Here is an 18,531-nt window from a genome sequence, read left to right as displayed (position 1 = left end):
TGTATAAACCTAATATTATGTATCTATAGGATATAATTATAATGGTCCTTTTAATCCTTTAATTAAACCACTTATAATTATTAGGATATATACACATATACTAAGTACACACCTTCTTAGAACTCTTACATTCTTTTCCTTGATACTATCATGAAAATGTGTTCAATTTTTGCTGAGTCTTGTTGAAGTATTTTGTTTCATGTACTTTGTGTTTTCAACCTTTCAGTGATAATTCACAGCTTAACATGAATTATTTTTCTACTGAAACATTTACAAATATTACTCACAATTGCCAGTAAATAGGGACATTTTACGTGTTGAGATTGTGGCAGCCGTTGCTGAAGATAAAACAGAGGGACGTTTACTACTGTATACTTCTCTGTTTAATAAATATCTTTCAACTTTTCCCACCTGCATTGTGTATACTTTCTACCCAGGGTTTCCTTGCCAGATTATTTCATACCAAACATTTTATTGTGGTTTAAATTAGATCCCATTGTTTACTCTTCCCTACCAGTAACATGTCGAAATTATATCTAGATGTAGTTTATCCCTTTTATTAACTCATGTTTAAAGTTCATTTGTTATTTTTATGTCCACATAAAAATATGTGATTTAAATGTTGTTCATTACTCCATAACATATGCCACATAGTATATTATGTGTCATCATAGTTCATCACTCATTTGTATGTACACATAGAAGTTACAGATTGACATATTTACTTATTCCTTCTCACATAAACATGTTTTGTTACACTTAGTTGCTCTTTAACATGTAACTCATAGGTATTACTTTGTGTTCTGTTGGGGTACTCCCTAACATGCCCACATTGTAAGTAATGTTTACATCTAGTTCATTGCTTCTTCACATATACTTATTGCAGTTCATGGTGGTCATGATAAGTTATACCTTGTCTTGACTTGATTAATGTTTGATTCTTGCTTATTACTTTTTTACATTGAAGATAATGCCTAGCCTTGGTTAGTTCTTCCTTGCATTTTTAATCTTTAGTTTTATTTCTTACCCCTGAGCATGTCCAAATAGAAGAGAACATTTTAATATAGTTTTTTACCTTTTCAGATGTAACTTAAACGTGATTATTCTTTAATATAGTTGTGTTGATGTTAATCTTTAGACATAGTCAGTCACATATACACATAGAAGATTATGTTATACTAATTACTCTTTATTATGTCCCACTTAGGATATGGTGTCTGGTCATGGTTTCAGTGATGTCGAGAAAACCCACTTGTAGAGAATTTATATGCAAAAACGGCTCGTTTGGGTTGAGAAAATATTTTACATAGAAGGTCGAACAACGTTTTGCATATAAATTGGTCATGGTTTGTTATTTTTCCCTGTTTAAACATATCAGATGATGTTTTGAAATAGTTATTTATCCTTTAATATGTATTCTGAGCTTTCAAAGTCTTGTTTTTTATTACTCTTTCATATTTCTTTACTTCTTATGTCACTTACAAAGTTATGTTTCATAATTGTACATTACTTCTTTAACATGTATTTGTAAAGTTTTGTCACTGTTCATTACTCCTTTAATATACACGCATGGTAGGTAATGATTCAAACTAGTTCCTTCCATCTTTAGTATTATACCTAGTTGCTCATAATTATTTTTGTTTCAATACACCTTAACTCTCTTAACGTCATCTTGGTCAGTTCTTTGACCACATGACTTCTTTGTACTTACTTAAGATCTTTATAGATTTAATACTTCTAAGTTTTAACACAGTGTGTGTGTCTTAACAACATTTGGCAGTCTTCAGTAAACACTGTGTGTTTCATATACAAAAAGTCATATTTTTAGTAAAGTAGTTGTAATAAATTAAAATAGACTTGTCCATGAATAAATTGAAAATTTGTTTTGAATAATCTGTGTGAAAAGTAATTTTCATATTAAGATTAAAAATATTTTTCCTCATCTCAAATTTCTTTTCTGTGATCCCTAACATCTCCTAGATATATTTCAGATCTTTTTTTTCTGTAAAACTTTATATTTTATCTGTTATTTTCTCTGCCTTACCTCTGTATGAGATCAACCAGTTTGACTGACTTCATAACCTCCATGAAAAAAACAAATCAAAATAATATAAATTATCCACTTTTTCTTTCTAGAATGGCTTCATATTGTAACATGAAAAAACAATTGTTTATTCTGAATAGCTTTAAGCCTGTGATAGTATACATCTGTTTATAATTAAATCTTATAGTTTTATTGCCCTTTGATTTGTGTGTAACTTCTATCCATGCCATTATAAGTTGTAAATCATTTGGGGGAATATGCAGTTCATACGTAATCAATGATTAGCTGTGGATACTTGGAACTTTCAGATATACTCACAGAAGTTATTGTTTTGTCCTTTTCCCTTACTTCTTAACATGTACATGTGGAAGATAATGTTCAAACATAGTCCTTATAGGCAAGTTTCATAACCTATCATGTTCTGGGAGTACTACACATAATTGTAGTCTGTCTTTTTAGCATTACTGCATTCTACCTATGGTTGGGTTCCTTATCCACTTGCCTTCTGTTTTTCTGCTTTCAACTAGTTTTTCATCCTTTTATTGGCTTGCCATAGTGCTCATTGCTAACCTTCCTTTTTCTCTGGCCTCCTGTGCCTCAATCCTCAGTGCTGACTTTCTATTCTATGAGTTTGGACTAGTTCCATCTTTTAATTATGTAGGTTTTCTTCTCCATCTGCTGCTTTGTTTTGGGACACCCCTTTTAGATCCATTTAGCAGCTCATAATAGGTGATACCAACCTTCTTTCTGTAGTTCCATCTCCTTGAGTTTCAACCTTGTCTTCCCCATGACAATATTCCATCCATTTTGTTCTACCCTCACACATCATTCTTTTTCTGGTATATGCTACCTTTCTACCTTCTTCTTTCATGGCTGTGTTATCACTGTCATTCTCCATGCTCTTCTAGGGTTCCTATCAAACCTCTAGCAGATATTTCTTCTCTCTATAGACATATTCATCCTATTCCAACTAGCCATTGCACACATATCTTTGTCTTTGTTTCCTCCTGTTTTTACATTACTGCACTTCCATTCTCCTTCACACTGGCCAGTCTTTCCTTCCTTCATATTTAATGGTTGAAGATGGTGGGCATTTCTCTTCTGTCATATATTTTCCTTCTACTTTTCTTTTTAGTGTTTATATTTACCTGGATGGACACTCTTGTGGTTTCCCTCACTGTTCTTTCAAACCTGAGACACATGGAGCCTCTATCCTTCCCACTACGGGTTGGAACTGCCAGCTCATTAGTCTTGTATGTGCCCTTCTGAACATGGACAATTATGTACTCTTTTTTTTTTGACTCTTCCCTCTTCACATTTTTTTGCTTTCAAATATTTTCACCTTTCTCTTTTCTTTGGGCAGACATGTGGACTATCCCACAGTCATTCATCTCATATTATTCTCTCTCCACCATTTGGCAATTGTGTCTCCAGCAGCATACACCCTTCCATTAATGACCATTCTTCAGTGGCCTTTGAACCTGTCATGGGTGGGGTATTCGCATGTTGATCCCATATAGCAGCTAGTCTTACCTTGCAGGATATACTTATCTGCTCTGGACCAGAATATGGAATGTGCTCAAACCATCTGTTGTGGCTCACTGTGAGATGAGTGGTTCCACAACTTTACTGAAGTTATTTTCATAATATTTATAAACGTTTTACTGGTCTAATCTAAACTGTATTCATTCCATGAGCTGTCATGGGAAAAGTCAGCACTAGAATTGTGCCTCTGTATACTTTGCTGGCTTTTGAGAAATGGTGTTTTGCTGTCCCCATTGTCTCAAGTAAAAACCCTTTCCACACTGAAGGACAAATTGGAATTCAGCTGTATTCTCTTGTTTACCTTTTTCCACAAGGAAATGCCTCACCAAATATGCTTGCAAAGTAGTTGATATTTATTGATATCCAATGGTGATATATTGTTCATTAACTAACTATACTTCCATCACTGGCAAAAGACCCATAGAGTCTGATGCTTGTGGGATGGTTTCATAAGAATACTTTTTAGTTGTATCTGTTACACTGCTATTTTCCTGCAAATTGGAGAAAGCTGTTAGTGTCTGAGTGTTGAGGAACTGGACACAGAAACTTTCCATTTGTGCCCTTCTTCCACAGCTAGTATTAACCAGTAGAGAATTATGGTTGAGAAGATGAGCACATGAGGTTCAGTCTAAATATACTCCAACCATGCTACACATATTGCCCATTCAACAGCTTGTGTGCAAGCTCTCAGACAGTCAGATTCCTATTCTGCTTGTCTTTGACACTTTTCAGGCTTCTTGCTTCTTACTCTTCATTCATGGAAAGTGTGTACTCTGGATACAGTGAAATACAGTCTCCCATGGGTGTTACTCTATAGATTCCTTGAATGGGAGTCTCATAATGTTGGTGGCATACAAGTTTATCAGTCAGAAAAGAGCAACTTCAATAGAAAAATAGTTTATCTGTACAGAAGTATCTGTTTGAAATATGTCTTCAGGTAAGGAAATTGTCAACTATAATCTACTCACATAGGTCATAGGTCATGCCATCATGATGCTATTGGACGACTACTTTATGAATATATGTCAATAAGTTTGGTATCAAATTTTTCATTATAATTCAGATTTTAGTATAATATATTAACACATTTCTCAATTTTTAAAAGTAAATATTAAAAAACAACAACAAAGCTTAAATATCAGTTTGTGGGTAATGTATGTTCAAATTAGATATTTGTGATGTCCAAATACAAAATCTGTAGTTTCTTATGAATTAGATAATCAGATTACTGATACTGATAAGCTAAAATGTAAAATACAAACCTCCTATCTTTTCTGTTTTCTGACATCTTAATATATTTACCAAATCAACCAAGGTAGCCCTGCCCACCTCTTCAGTTTTTGAAAATACCTGCTTATGTTCACATACTTCACCCAGTGATGCATTTTTAACTAACTGAGAGCTTAGGAACCTTAGTAATTTTATCACACTCTGAAAAATATATGTATGTCAAACTTTGTTTTTTTCCAAGACGACTTTAGTGAACTTAATTTTATATTTTATAGACATAAATACTGCTTAGTCACTAAGCTTAAATTATTTTGGAATTCTGTGGTATTTATATAGTAGTTTATGATTTGTGATTATTTCAAAGTGTGTATATAAAACCTTAAGTGTTTTGTTTGACATCCTTCAAATGCAAAACATGATAAGACTAAGCAACCTATGGGAAGCAGCAAACGAATACAAAGAGTATGATAAAAAGAGATTTGTTTGCTATACTTTAGTTACTGTCCTGTGTCTTAAGAAAAATAAGTGTAAGAATTTGTTTGTAAACAGTAATAATAATGTATATACGTATACAATGTGTTATAACTGAATTGTGCATGTATTTTACCATATACTGGCCCACTAAAACACAGTGAAGAGGGGTAGGTCATTTTCTGAAGACTAAAGGCCAATTTTATATTATTGGATATAGTAACATGAGTGTATATGCACTGCATTGTTGTAACTTTTGTAATGGTAACCTGAAGGTTAATACAATAAAAATTATATATATATAAATGTATAATGTTATGAGATTTAAGCTATTTAGGCTAAAGATTTGTGTTTTCATATTATAATTTGTAGTTATTCCAGACCAAGAAAAAAAGCGTAATTTATATTTATTTCCTAATTTTTTACAGTTGTTACAAGGTTAATCAAATCAACCGATATGGGTATATAGTTGTAAAAATAAAAGATAAGATATAAAGTTTTTCTTTTAAAATATTTGATAATTATCTGGAAGTTATAAGGGTTTTGCATGTGAAATTTAAATTTTATAGTGCATAAAATTATTTTTAAATCTTAGAGTCAAAATAACTGCATGTTTGAATAGTCAGCATTTGAAACAAAAAGACATGACACAAAAAAACTTAAGAAATCTTAAAACTTTATAATAAAAAAATCATTTTGCATATGACAGTCTTGTAATGTTTGCTGATAATATGTAAAATTTCATGAAGCTGCATATACTAATTTAACTATGTTTACAGGTCACAGGCCATGTCATTAATGTTAACTTGCATTCAGAATTTCATTGAACTACTATTTTATTAATTTATGTTAATAATTGTAGTATCAAATTGTTGATTATAATTCACATTCTAATATTTTTCGTTAGTGAATTTCTTAATTTAAAAGTAAATACTAAAAAAACCTAAATATCAATTTTTTGTGTACCATGGTATGTTGAATGCAACACTGGTTCATATTAGGTGTTTGTATTGTCAAAATATAAAGTTAATAGTTTGGTACAAATTAGGAATTCAAATTATCAGTATTAACAAGTTAGCATATAAAATAAAAATCTGTTATCTCATTTTGTTTGCTGAGATTTGTTTGTGTACTGAACCAAACACAGTGGCCCCACTCACCTCTTTCTATTTTAGAAACGGTCCCTTATATACACTTACTTGTATATTTGATATGTTAATAACCAATCAGAATGTTCTTCCTGTGGCTTTTGCAGCCATTTTAATGTGTTAAGGTGCCTTTTTGTTCTTTCTAATCAAGATTTTTAAGGAGCTAGATTGTGTCTTTTGTCTGCATGATATTTCATATTTATTTAGATCAAAATGCAGCTTAATTACCAAACTTGATAAATTTTAGTGGAATCGGTGGTACTGGTATAATAATTTATTGTTATTTTTGTTACTGTAAAACATACAAACCTAAAAAAAAAATATTTTGTTTCACATTAATACATAGGAAATTTCTTAACCAGCAACCAAGTACAAAAATCATAAAAAGAAGAGATAATTGTTTGCTTTGCTTTTACATTTACTGTTCTGTGTTTTAAGAAAAATAACTTTAAAAACTTATTTGTAAATAGTAATGTAATGATTGAAATGTGATTGTATATTACAAAATACTAGTCTACTAAAACAGAACCAAGACAGGTCACTTTATAAAGATTAAAGGTCAGTTTTATTTTATTGGATACAGTAGCATGAGTGCACATGTACCATGTCATTGTAACTTGTATTTTAGCCAGACATGAATAGATGGTCAGTATAATAAACATGTTTTTATGTGTATATGTATAATGTTATGATATTTAAATTATTTAGACTAAACATTTATGTTTGTGTTATAATCTGTAGTCATTCTTTAATGGGAAAAGCATAATTTGTATTAATTTCCTAATTTTTTACGGTGGTTACAGAGTTGGTTAGGGTAGAGGATATAAACATTTGAAATGTATTTATGATGTTTTTAGATTTGACATTTTTAGGACAAAATAGTTTTTTTTAATCATGACAGGAAAAATCACTTTTCACTCAGACAAGTAACAAAACAGACTATTTTCACAAACAAATCCTTGTACTTCATCAAAAGATCTGAATTTTTGTGTGCAAATAACTTGTAGTCATTACTAAAAGTCTATCAAACTTTATGAAGATACATATAGAGCATTAAAAATTATAGTATAATGTGTGCAGATGTTTATATGAACTTGTATTTCATACCAAGCCCATCATGAATTGATAAAAGTTATAGTATAAAAACCATAACAAGCATAAGATGGTTATGAGATCAGTCCCTGTTATAAAGCCTGTGCTGAGAAAGTTAATATCTTAGAGTATCTGGACTAATTTTTATTATTCACATTGATGAATAATGGCTGTAAACATTTTTATGTAAATCTATGACATGTATACTACACAGTATAAAGATAATTATAATAAAGAACTCTGTGTTTATTCTTGTTCAACTGTAAATACATTTACTGATATGATTAAGAGTAAATATCTCTAAATTGTGGGACAGCAAATTAGTCGTAATATAATAAATGGAGGAGTATAATCATTTAAAGAAATAATCCACAAGTGAAGTTTATGACATTAATGACCTCAATGCATAAGGTATGTGCATACCTTGTTAAAAGTAGCGAGTATCTGGACTGTTGTTCTTATGCAGCAATATGAATGATGGTTGAAAAAATATCTGTACAGTACAATATTTATATAATAATAATAATATTTCACTGACTGTCAAACATAGAGATATTGATAAATGAAAAAGTAGCTAAATCGGGTGATGACAAATTGATCTTAACATAATGAATGAATGGGTGGAATGACTTAAAGGATAGATCTAGATGTAAGTGAAACTTTGTTTGTGACATTAAAGACAAGTTTGTTTGCTCTTTTCCAGCCATACAAGGGTCAGACCTACCAAAGTTGACTGGACTGATGCTGTTTTTCCAACAAATGAAAGGATTATATATCAAACGATTCCACTATACCAAACGTCACTGGGTTTTGGCATTGTTTCAACTTGTTTTGCCTATTTTGATTATTTGTTTGATGATGTGGATAGATAAACTCACCAGTGGAGGATTGTCTAATGACTCTCCACCTCTCAGATTGGATCTTAAGGGAAGTTTTGGTAATACCAAAGGTTTTGATAGGTATACTAGTGACGTGGATCCAAGATGGATCAGTCTATATAAACAAACATTGAAACATGCTGGTGTTGAGGTGAAACAAAATGTCTCAGACCCTAACAAGTATCTTTTGGGAATCGGAGAAAATGATTTCAGCAGTTACCTCAAAAAACATATGGTCGGAGGTGCTTTTGAATCTTCAGACAACATTTTAACATTAACTTCCTGGTACAATGGAGAACCATATCATGTTGCAGCAATGTCTTTAAATTTGATGCATACCACAATGCTACGTTATGTAACAGAAGTTGATACAGCTTCCATAACAGTGGTAAACCATCCTCTATCAGGAAGCACCATTGACACTATAAACAATATTGCAGCTGCTTTTGTTAGCCGGCTTCTTTGCACAATTTTTCTACCAATTGCTTTCACTTTCTTTTCTTCAGCTTTTATTTTGTTTCCAGTTCAGGAAAGAATTTCTAAAGCCAAATTAATTCAGCTAATGGCTGGAGTTCAAGGAATTGCTTACTGGGTGGTGAACTTTGTCTGGGACTTCAGCATTCATTTTGTTTGTTGTGTACTTATTCTAATTCCATTTGTGGCCTATGACCCCAGCAGTGTTTATTCTGGTCAGTCAGAGTGTATAGGTGAGCATAAAACAGCCATAAATTTGTTTGAACTTCACTTTTGATTTCAACACTTAAGTTTAAAGTATGATTTTTTAAAACTATATTGTATGTTGAATTAAGTATATTATTATTGTAAATTTTATCTTTGTATTTATAAACCTGGAACTAATTGCTTGGCTTTATTTGTGATCAGTGATTTGCAGGGTAACTTGCACATTGTATACACATACAAAAATGTTCAGTTGTCACCAGAATATTAGTTTATATATTAACAGAAGATAACCTGTCTTCAAATGTTTGATTCTATATATCACAGTTTCTGCCAGTTTAAAATTAGTTTGAGGATTGTTGGTTGGAACCAAAATAAAAATAGAATATATATATAAATATATTTTAATAATATGCTCATAGCAGAAAGCTCAGTAAAAGATAGTGTTGTAATTCATACTCATTTAGTAAAAAAATGCTCGTATAGAATGTGTATTTGATGTCAGTGATTAGATTACATCTAATGTGGTATACATGAAATAATATTTATACTTAAAGAATGAGAGTGCGTGAACTTCTTCAAAGGTTCATTTTTTTTAGAACTATTTAAAGTCTGTTATGTATTTTCATTAGCGAATAGTAAAGTTTAAAGCAAAAGATAGGTTTTTTTGGTGTTTTTTTAATATTCCTGCACATTATGTGTAAAGAGGTAAACTTTACTTTAAATTTCTGAATAAATTGTAAGAAAAATATTTCTAAAAACTTCTTGAGGCAAAATAAATCAGATATTTTATGCAGTATTGATATGATGATTTAAATAACATACATAATTTTTTCACATCATGTTTTTAGGTGCTGTATTCTTGCTGATGCTTCTCTATGGCTTTGCTTCTATTCCACTGAGCTATATATTTTCATTCATTCCCAAGTCACCATCCACAGGTTTTGTTTTGCTTGCTGTAATCAACATTTTGGGAGGTAAGTAAATTCAACTTTAGGAAAGGTAATTAAAAGATAAGTAACGTTGTAGCTAGCTTACTGCATTTTTTTATTTTGCAGAGTAAGTGAATTTTAATGTTTTCTCATTTTTTTAAATAAGCAAAAACATGCTAAAAACATAATTCCGTGTTCAGTACTTTTCAACTTTAGTGTGAAGTTAATTTGTTTTGAGAGTTGAATATAAAATAACCTGATTTTTTGCAAATTACAGATTTGATAGATTTATATAAATATTCAGTTGTTTACAGTACTTTCACTTTTGTGTGTGTAAATATTATAGAAATGTTAATAGGTCAGATTGCTAATTTAAAACAAACTTTTCAACTTTGTAATGAGAATATATTACTCTTAAAGCCTCAGAAAGAAGCACTTTATTGTCATTTAATTATTAGTGTGTCACATCGTATTGTATTTATAAAAGCTGTTCTTTTTTATTATACAACAATAACTTGTTATGTATTTAACTTTTTAAGCTTGTTCTCTCTTGAGTAATTTTCAAAATACTGTATTTTTGTCTATTTATGAGAGTAAAATCTATGGAATTGTATTATTTCCAACACCATTTACTCCTGATTTCAGTTATTTATTGTGCTATAATATCATGTTCTTAGTTTACATAAATAAAATGTAAGTCATGCATTAATAAGTATTATATCAATTCTGTGTACTTTGATAAGGCTTGACATTACTCTGATGTGCAAATTTGCTTTTCTAGGAAGCACAATAAACTCAAAATTTCTCGTGGACAAATTTTGTGTTTTTAACAGTTATTGATGTCGACAGTATTACAAGACTTCAAAATTCAGAGAAGTCAACAACTTGAAATGTAAATTTGAGATATTAATGTTAAGAATGTATTTTAAATGCATGTTATGTGAAATATCACGTTAACATTTTTAATTTTCTATATTAGTGCTGAAGTTTCAATGTTTTGTCTTCTAATAAAAGTTTCAGGAAAATACAAGTTTTTTTTGTTTTTTTTAAATGCAACATTACTATCGTACTTACTTAACAATTGATGCTTTGTTTGATTCCAGGTATGGTACTTTCTGTGACATGTTTGATGATGGAGACCACTACAGATACACTAAAAAAGACAGTTAATGTACTGTCTTGGATCTTTCGCTTTATTCCTAACTTTGCCTTGACGTGGGGATTTGGAAATATCAACAGAATCAGCCAAGGAAATAGTTTATGTGATAAACTGACAAAGGAGAACATGAAGGATATATGTCCATCTATAATTATTATGAACACAAATCCTACTGTGATAGAGTGTTGTAAATGTAAGTTTCAAACACATAGTTTTAATTTACTTGTAGAAATGTTTCATTCCTATATATTAATTATATATGAAGTGTTTTTAGAAAATATTAACAGTTTCTATTTTACTAATGAGTTTTGCAGAATTTACACAGCAGGTACCAGTACAAAGGTAAAAATCTGAATGAAATATTAGAAAATACATTATGATATATATCCCTTTGATTAAAATAGGTACAACCTTATGGCTATAACCAATATTTCTTTTCATATTAAATTAACATTTAACATTCATTTCAATACAGTTGCATAAAAAAAAACCTAATTGAAGGAAGATTAGAAAAGAAAAAAAATATATTTTTTACATTTTCCAAAAGGCTAGAGTAAGTGACTTGTATTAATTTATTAAAATGTATCTTTCATCACTGGCTCTCATCCAGTGGCACAACAACATGTCTGCAGACTTGTAACTCTAGAATCTGGCTTTCGACATGTGGTGAGCAGAGCACGTGTAGCTTATTGTGTTACTTTGTGTTTAACTTTAAACAATCAGTCAACTTTCATCAATGTTTGAAAGTAACATCTGGTTTTTCTCCTTGTAATTTTTTATTTAAACCTTCTATTCTTGTTTTATACTTTGACTATGTCTCTCAGTGAATTATATTTAATAAACACATATTTCTAACATTTTCGTTGAATGTATGCATCCTTGCATACATAAGTAAACAGATTGCTTCATACACTGAGTATCCTAACAACTAAGCTGAAGGGTTAAGTTATTAATAAATTACTTTTTAATTGCTTCCATTCTAATCTTCATAAGAATGAATTTAAGTAAATGCATCACTCTTCTTCTTTTTTCTTTTTGTAACATTTTAAAATAAAGTTTTCAGTACTAGAACAAAACAACCTTGTAAGGACATTTGTCTTCACCAAGTTTTCTCATACTGTCTTAAAGTCTTACCAATGTGTTTAGGTTTATACTTAGTGCACTTTATATATCTATCCATATATGAATTATATATCAGAAATTTTCATGAATACTTTTGAATTGTATGTACTGCTTGCCATAACAAAGTTATCACATCTGTATCAGCCATTCCAGTGTCTAAATTGTTTATTCTATCTAGCTAATATATAGTTAATGAGAACCCCAGGTTTGCATCATATTTTCATACTAGTGTAGATGTTTGTGTTTGATAAACTGTATATTAGATGAAACGAACATTATTAAATTCAACATAAAAATATATACCATGCATGAAAGTGAAAACAAAACCAAGAAAACAGATAAACATATATAAGGTGATATTAGCACAGAGAACCTATATTTTCATTTTTTACAAGAAGAAAATTGTTTCATTTCATCATTATGTATCTGTACACAAGCAGACACTAAAGTCTTGCATCTTTGTTTATACTAATGCTAATACCTGAGATAATTGGTCTTCAAATGTTCCTACTTCCCTGTAATGTTGTTTGATGTTTTACTTGTTAGTATATTAAATTTCACGTTGCAAATCTTGTACATATTTAGACCATGATTGCAGTTGTCAAAATAACTTTTACATTAATAAATATATTTGTAATTTTACTTCCAATACAAAGAGTTCCACAATGGGACAGTAGTATGTCTTCAGATTTACAACCCTAAAATCAGAATTTTGTTTTTATCAAATGTGACTTTGGTATAGGAAAATACACACACGTGTGCACACACAGGAAACAAATATTAAGAGTTCATGACTTTATATCAACAAAAAGTAGACTATTAAGCTAATAATAAATTACTTTTTTACTTTGCATTAAGTATCAACTTTATACTTACATAGGTTTGTTTATTATAATTATAATCTTGCACAAAATCTTTACATGCTACAGCAAAATCTTTGTGGATGATTTTTTCACTGTAAAACAGAAAAAATTACTGTTACGGCCATTTAATAGTATATTTATTCTAGTAAGTTCACAGAATGTCTAACGAGTTGTAGTTATTATATTTAGAGTACATTTTTTATATTCTTATTCAGTTCATAGAAATACAATAGTTGAGAAACTTCTGAAACTGAATCACAGAATTAGGAACTGAAAACTTGACAGTTTCACTTGGTCTGAGATGATAATATATTTCTTATCAGCTCAGTATGTTGTCATGATCTGTTTCTGCTATGAGTGACCCTAGTAGCACAGTGGACTTACAGTTCTAGACACCAGGTTTTGATATGCAGATGTAGTTTTTTGCTTAACTACAAACAAGCAAATAAATCTAATATTAACCACTATTTAAATGAAGTTATTGTCATTTTCTTTTTTAGTGTTACAGCTTTTAACATCTAAATGGAACTGAACAGTTTAATTTGTAAAGTAAAACCAGTGATATGAATAATTTTCAGCTTTTGAAGATTATTCAATGTTAGACAAATGCTTATTTTATTTTGTTTCTCTGTATTTTTAAAACAGAACTTCACGCTTCCAATTCAACTTTTAAACAAGGCACGACTTATAAATGCATTAACCTACCACATGTAGGTTAATTAAACAGCCTTTGTTTCATGGTAATCCTGTTACAGTTCTAAATACTCAAAGTTAATATTCCTTAAAATGATTATTTGTGGTAGCATTAAGTTGTTTTTTTAATTCTGTTTCTTTCCTGTTGATATTGAAATCATTGTATACATAATGTTTTTGTAGTTGTCTCCCTCCCCACAACTGTTACATTACAGTTCACTCACATTTGTGACCATCAAGTTTTTCTCTTTAATTCTGCTTGAATCAGATTAGTGTTCCATTATATTATTGTCTTTCAAATACACAAAGTTTTGATGTGTATATTATTTAAAATATGTTTTTAAACATACAGATGTGAGACTCGGTCACCTTGTACAGTTATTAATCATATTCCTAACATTGTTTAATATTTTGAATCTTGAATTAGTTCTTTATGGGGAAGAGTGTTATAAACAATTAAGTTTAGATGAAGTTATGAATGTTATTTAGCTGTGAAAATGCCCAGTGGATAAAAATAATACAGAATAACAGTGTGTGCATGATTTTCTCTGTGTGTTTTCTTACTATACGAATGTGTTTAATCATAATGGTAGTAAAATTTAATTATTTATGTATTGTTAAACATATAAAAAAAAAGTATGGTTAACAATAATTATTTCATTCGATCTATTTTTTCACCTTTCACTTATTTAAAAACAGGTTTAGAGGAATTAACATATATAATTATTACTTTTATTTGTCAAGTGAAGAAATACTGATTAATTTTGACATTAGACCTCAGTTTCCTAATAGACTTTCTTTTATTTTTAACTTGTTCATTGTAATTAAATTTTGCCTAGGGTTGAAAATGAACTGGAGTTAATAATACAATTAAGCTACTAATTAAAAATTTAAACTGAGTGTTTAATTTAACAACAAATTACAGTTCATTTATAATTTTTAATATTGTGCCAAAACCAACAGTTGTACACAGGTTTAAATAATGCTCTGTTTTTGTTTGATTACCTAATAATTCTGCACTGGTGAATGTAAATTTAGTTAGGCATCGTGAAGTAATGTCTTCAAAGTGAACCAAGAGAAATAAAATGTTAGTTAACATGACATTGACACAAGAGCAAGATTTTATTATACTATCACTAAAGATTTATTAATGTATCATCTATAAGGAAAAGAAGAAATTAGGTAGCCATATATGATTGGTTGTGCAGATACCTTGCAGTTTGATAGTAATAAAAACTTAGCTTTAAAAAATGTAACCATCTTCTTTTTCAGATTTATTCCAGCACAATGACTCTCTACCAAAATTAAACCCAATAACTTGGGATGAAAATGGCTGTGGTCGAGATATGTTTACACTTTTTCTTAGTGGAGTAATACTCTTTTCACTCCTCCTTGTAGTGGAGACAAATCTTGCACAATTCTGGTACAAATTTAAGACTGCCTTAACAAAACAAAACTTGGTTTTTGCAAGCCCAAACACAACATTTGTAGGTCAAGATGTGGATGTCGCACAGGAACAAGATCGTGTGGAGAACCTCCTCCATCAAGGACAGGTGGCATCAGAGGCACTGGTAGTAACCAAGTTAACCAAATATTTCAGCGCTGTGTGTGCAGTGGATAGAATAACTCTGGGCGTGCATAAAAAGGAATGCTTTGGGTTGCTTGGTATCAACGGAGCAGGAAAGACAACAACTTTCAGAATGTTAACAGGAGATTTGATGTTGGCTGATGGAAATGCTTATATTGGTGGATACAGCTTGAGGCAGGATTTGAAAAAGGTAACTTAGTCCATTATTTAAGTTAACCCAAATATGTCATATTAGGGTTTTATATGACATTTTACTGAGAAACATTAATATATTTACTCTTTTTATCATTTTTCTGCACAAACCACTGACATTGTTGTTTTTTATTATTATTATTATTATTATTTTTACATGTCGTATGTAGTCTGAGATATTGAGCACAGAATTATTTAATCAATAAAGTAATTAGATGTAGATATTTTCTATGTTAATTTATTCAAATTATCCAAGAATAATATAAAACAGATGTAAATCTTAAGAATTCAATATTGTATCTTCGAAGAGCTTTAGCCAAAGTATTGGTCTAGTGAATTATTATCGAAAGAAAAATGTTTCAGATCTTTGACATTTCATGCACCATATATACACAGTGCATCCATCATTAGTAGTTGATGCACAAGGATCACACACGCAGTGTAGCAAAACAACATTCAAAATCACCTCACTTTCATTTCTGCTGTTTATGAACTTTCTTTGGAAAGGGGGGGAAAAACTTGTACAAAGTTTGCTTGGTTATTTTCTTGAGGGAAGAGGGAGTGTCAGTCCTTGTTTTAGGTCTTAAGTCTCATGCAGTTTAGAGAACAAGTGATGAAATACTTGTTAAATATTACTAAATGTGCATGGGTCAGCTCATTTGAGCACCCCTCATTGGAGAATAAATGATGGATATAAATGTACAAGTCTATTGTACACAGAAAATTGGATGTGTTACAGAAGTGTTTGTACTAAAGGTATGTTTGTTAGTTGAAGACATCAGGTTGACACAAGTCAGAGTGCAAGGTGATACTCAAGTGGAGAATAAACATATTTTGTACAGTTGTATATTTTATTTGCATAACCTCTAGAGCGTCTGAAATGCATATCTACAACTTTATCGTTATTCCTTTATATTTTGTCAAGTATTTGCTTTCCTCTTTTATAAACCTTTGCTAGATAATCATTGCAGAATAAAATTAATATTTGATACCCCTGACATTGAATACATAATACAGTATTGGATGGTATTTTGTAAAAGGTTGTGAGGTTTGCTCTCTGACATTAACTTATGTACATAGGGTTAATATTTAGCAGTGAAAATGTATTAACCTTTGTCTCAACAGACAATAAATTGAACATTTATTATAAAAGAGTGGAACAACTTACATAGTAGAAAGAGAGGGAAAAACTTTACATAATTTACTACATATATATTTCTTTTCATTCTGGATTTGAAACAGTAGAGTTATGTTTTATTGTACCTATCATTCATAAACTGTAGTCACTCTTGTAGGCATGGCATGCAAAGAAAGAGTGTACATTTGATGATATAATTTCTTCTCTGATATAGAATACATACTTAGATTTAACTAGTAAAGAGAAGCACAATAGGTAGTAAATGTTAAATTTGAAAATATTCATACATGTTAAGTAAATGTTAGTTTTTAATTAACAATCTATAATCACCCTGATTATTATTTTTATTGATAAATTTATTAAATTCTTTTTTTTTATTTCAAATAAAACTGTTTCAGCTGCCCTGTGTATGTAATTGTGGCCATATATTTCTAAAGAGGATTGCAATGTTAAATATTAACAAACAGTTTTAGAACCTTAAGTTACTTATACACTAGACCCTCTACTATGTAAGATTAATCCATAAATTATGTTCATCTTTATTTGCTTTGTATTTGCCAGATGCATTTTCTTCTGCTTATGTTAAGCTATACCAGATTCAGTGGTTACTTGTGTAATATTAGCTAGATTAACAAGTTAATCTATATGTGAATTTTGAAATGGTGAACATATATGATGAAAACAAACCCACTGGTTCATAAGTTTAAACAGGAATTTAACATTAAAAGAATTATTTATATAGTGCAAGTGGAATACTATAAAACACTAAAAAATGAATGTTTTAATACCTATCAATAAGGGAGAGCTTTGGTTGCATTTCCACATAATGAAAATTAACATAGTTTATATATATATTGCAATTTAATACTGTAAATACACCAATGTATATGACCAGTTCTGTTAGCTAAATTTACAAGGTATGCCAAAGTTGTAATTTAGTATTAAAACTTGCATCATACTTTGAAGCATTAATGAGTTGAAAGCTCATGGTGACTTATATTATATTGTGTTCTTAATGATTAAAGGTTGGTTGTTAATGCTTTAGTTTCAAGAACACATTGGCTACTGTCCGCAGTTTGATGCTTTGATAGACAGGCTAACGGGTCGAGAAATGTTATATCTCTTTGCTCGTCTACGTGGAGTACCAGAAACACTCATCAGTCGCACTGTCACAGAACTCATTGAGATGATTGACCTCCAGCAACATGCAGAGAAAGTCACAGAGAAATATAGGTGTGTTAAAAGCTTAAGTGAAAATGTTGTGTACAATATTATGAAGGAACCATTATGTTACTTTTATTTTTTTTCAACATTATTTGTATTTAACATAACATTTGAGGAAAACAAGGAATCTGTTACTCTATCTAGGCAGTACCATTTGCTAAACTGCTTTATTAGATATATATGTAGATGTGTGTGTGTGAGGATTTTCTTACATTTTATATAAATACAATATTTCATCAACTTCTCTTCTTTCCGAGTGTTAAAAACAAACATTTGACTTTTTTTTTTCTCAACTCTGATGTGAAATATAGTTAATGTTTTATACAGACTAATGTTGTGTATAAAACCTACACTGGTAGACCTTTTAATATTGTTCCTTTTATAATTAAGCATAGAAATATAAAACATTTCATTAATTCATTTGCTTAATTACTACTTGTGATTATGTTTTTAAAAAATTCTAACAAGCATTTGTAGGTAATCAAGTACTCTTCATTAGTAACAGAATATTGGTATCTCTCAGTCTTTGTAAGT

General features: G+C 30.2%; 1 protein-coding gene across 3 annotated transcripts in view; it reads left to right on the top strand.

Annotated features, from left to right (window-relative positions):
• The window catches only part of LOC143229743 (phospholipid-transporting ATPase ABCA3-like), an 89,509-nt gene that overhangs the window by 62,092 nt on the left and 8,886 nt on the right, over positions 1 to 18,531 (top strand). For all 3 annotated transcript variants that reach the window (XM_076462495.1, XM_076462496.1, XM_076462497.1), the window contains 5 exons: positions 8,234 to 9,115; positions 9,938 to 10,063; positions 11,122 to 11,370; positions 15,128 to 15,633; positions 17,819 to 18,006. In XM_076462495.1, coding sequence (XP_076318610.1) covers positions 8,234 to 9,115; positions 9,938 to 10,063; positions 11,122 to 11,370; positions 15,128 to 15,633; positions 17,819 to 18,006 — 1,951 coding nt within the window. The remainder of the gene's footprint in view (positions 1 to 8,233; positions 9,116 to 9,937; positions 10,064 to 11,121; positions 11,371 to 15,127; positions 15,634 to 17,818; positions 18,007 to 18,531) is intronic.

Source organism: Tachypleus tridentatus, chromosome 10 (assembly GCF_004210375.1).
Source record: "Tachypleus tridentatus isolate NWPU-2018 chromosome 10, ASM421037v1, whole genome shotgun sequence".
Lineage (NCBI taxonomy): Eukaryota > Metazoa > Arthropoda > Merostomata > Xiphosura > Limulidae > Tachypleus > Tachypleus tridentatus.
The sequence above is the reverse complement of the archived record's forward strand: the minus strand, read 5'-3'. Positions and strand labels throughout refer to the sequence as shown.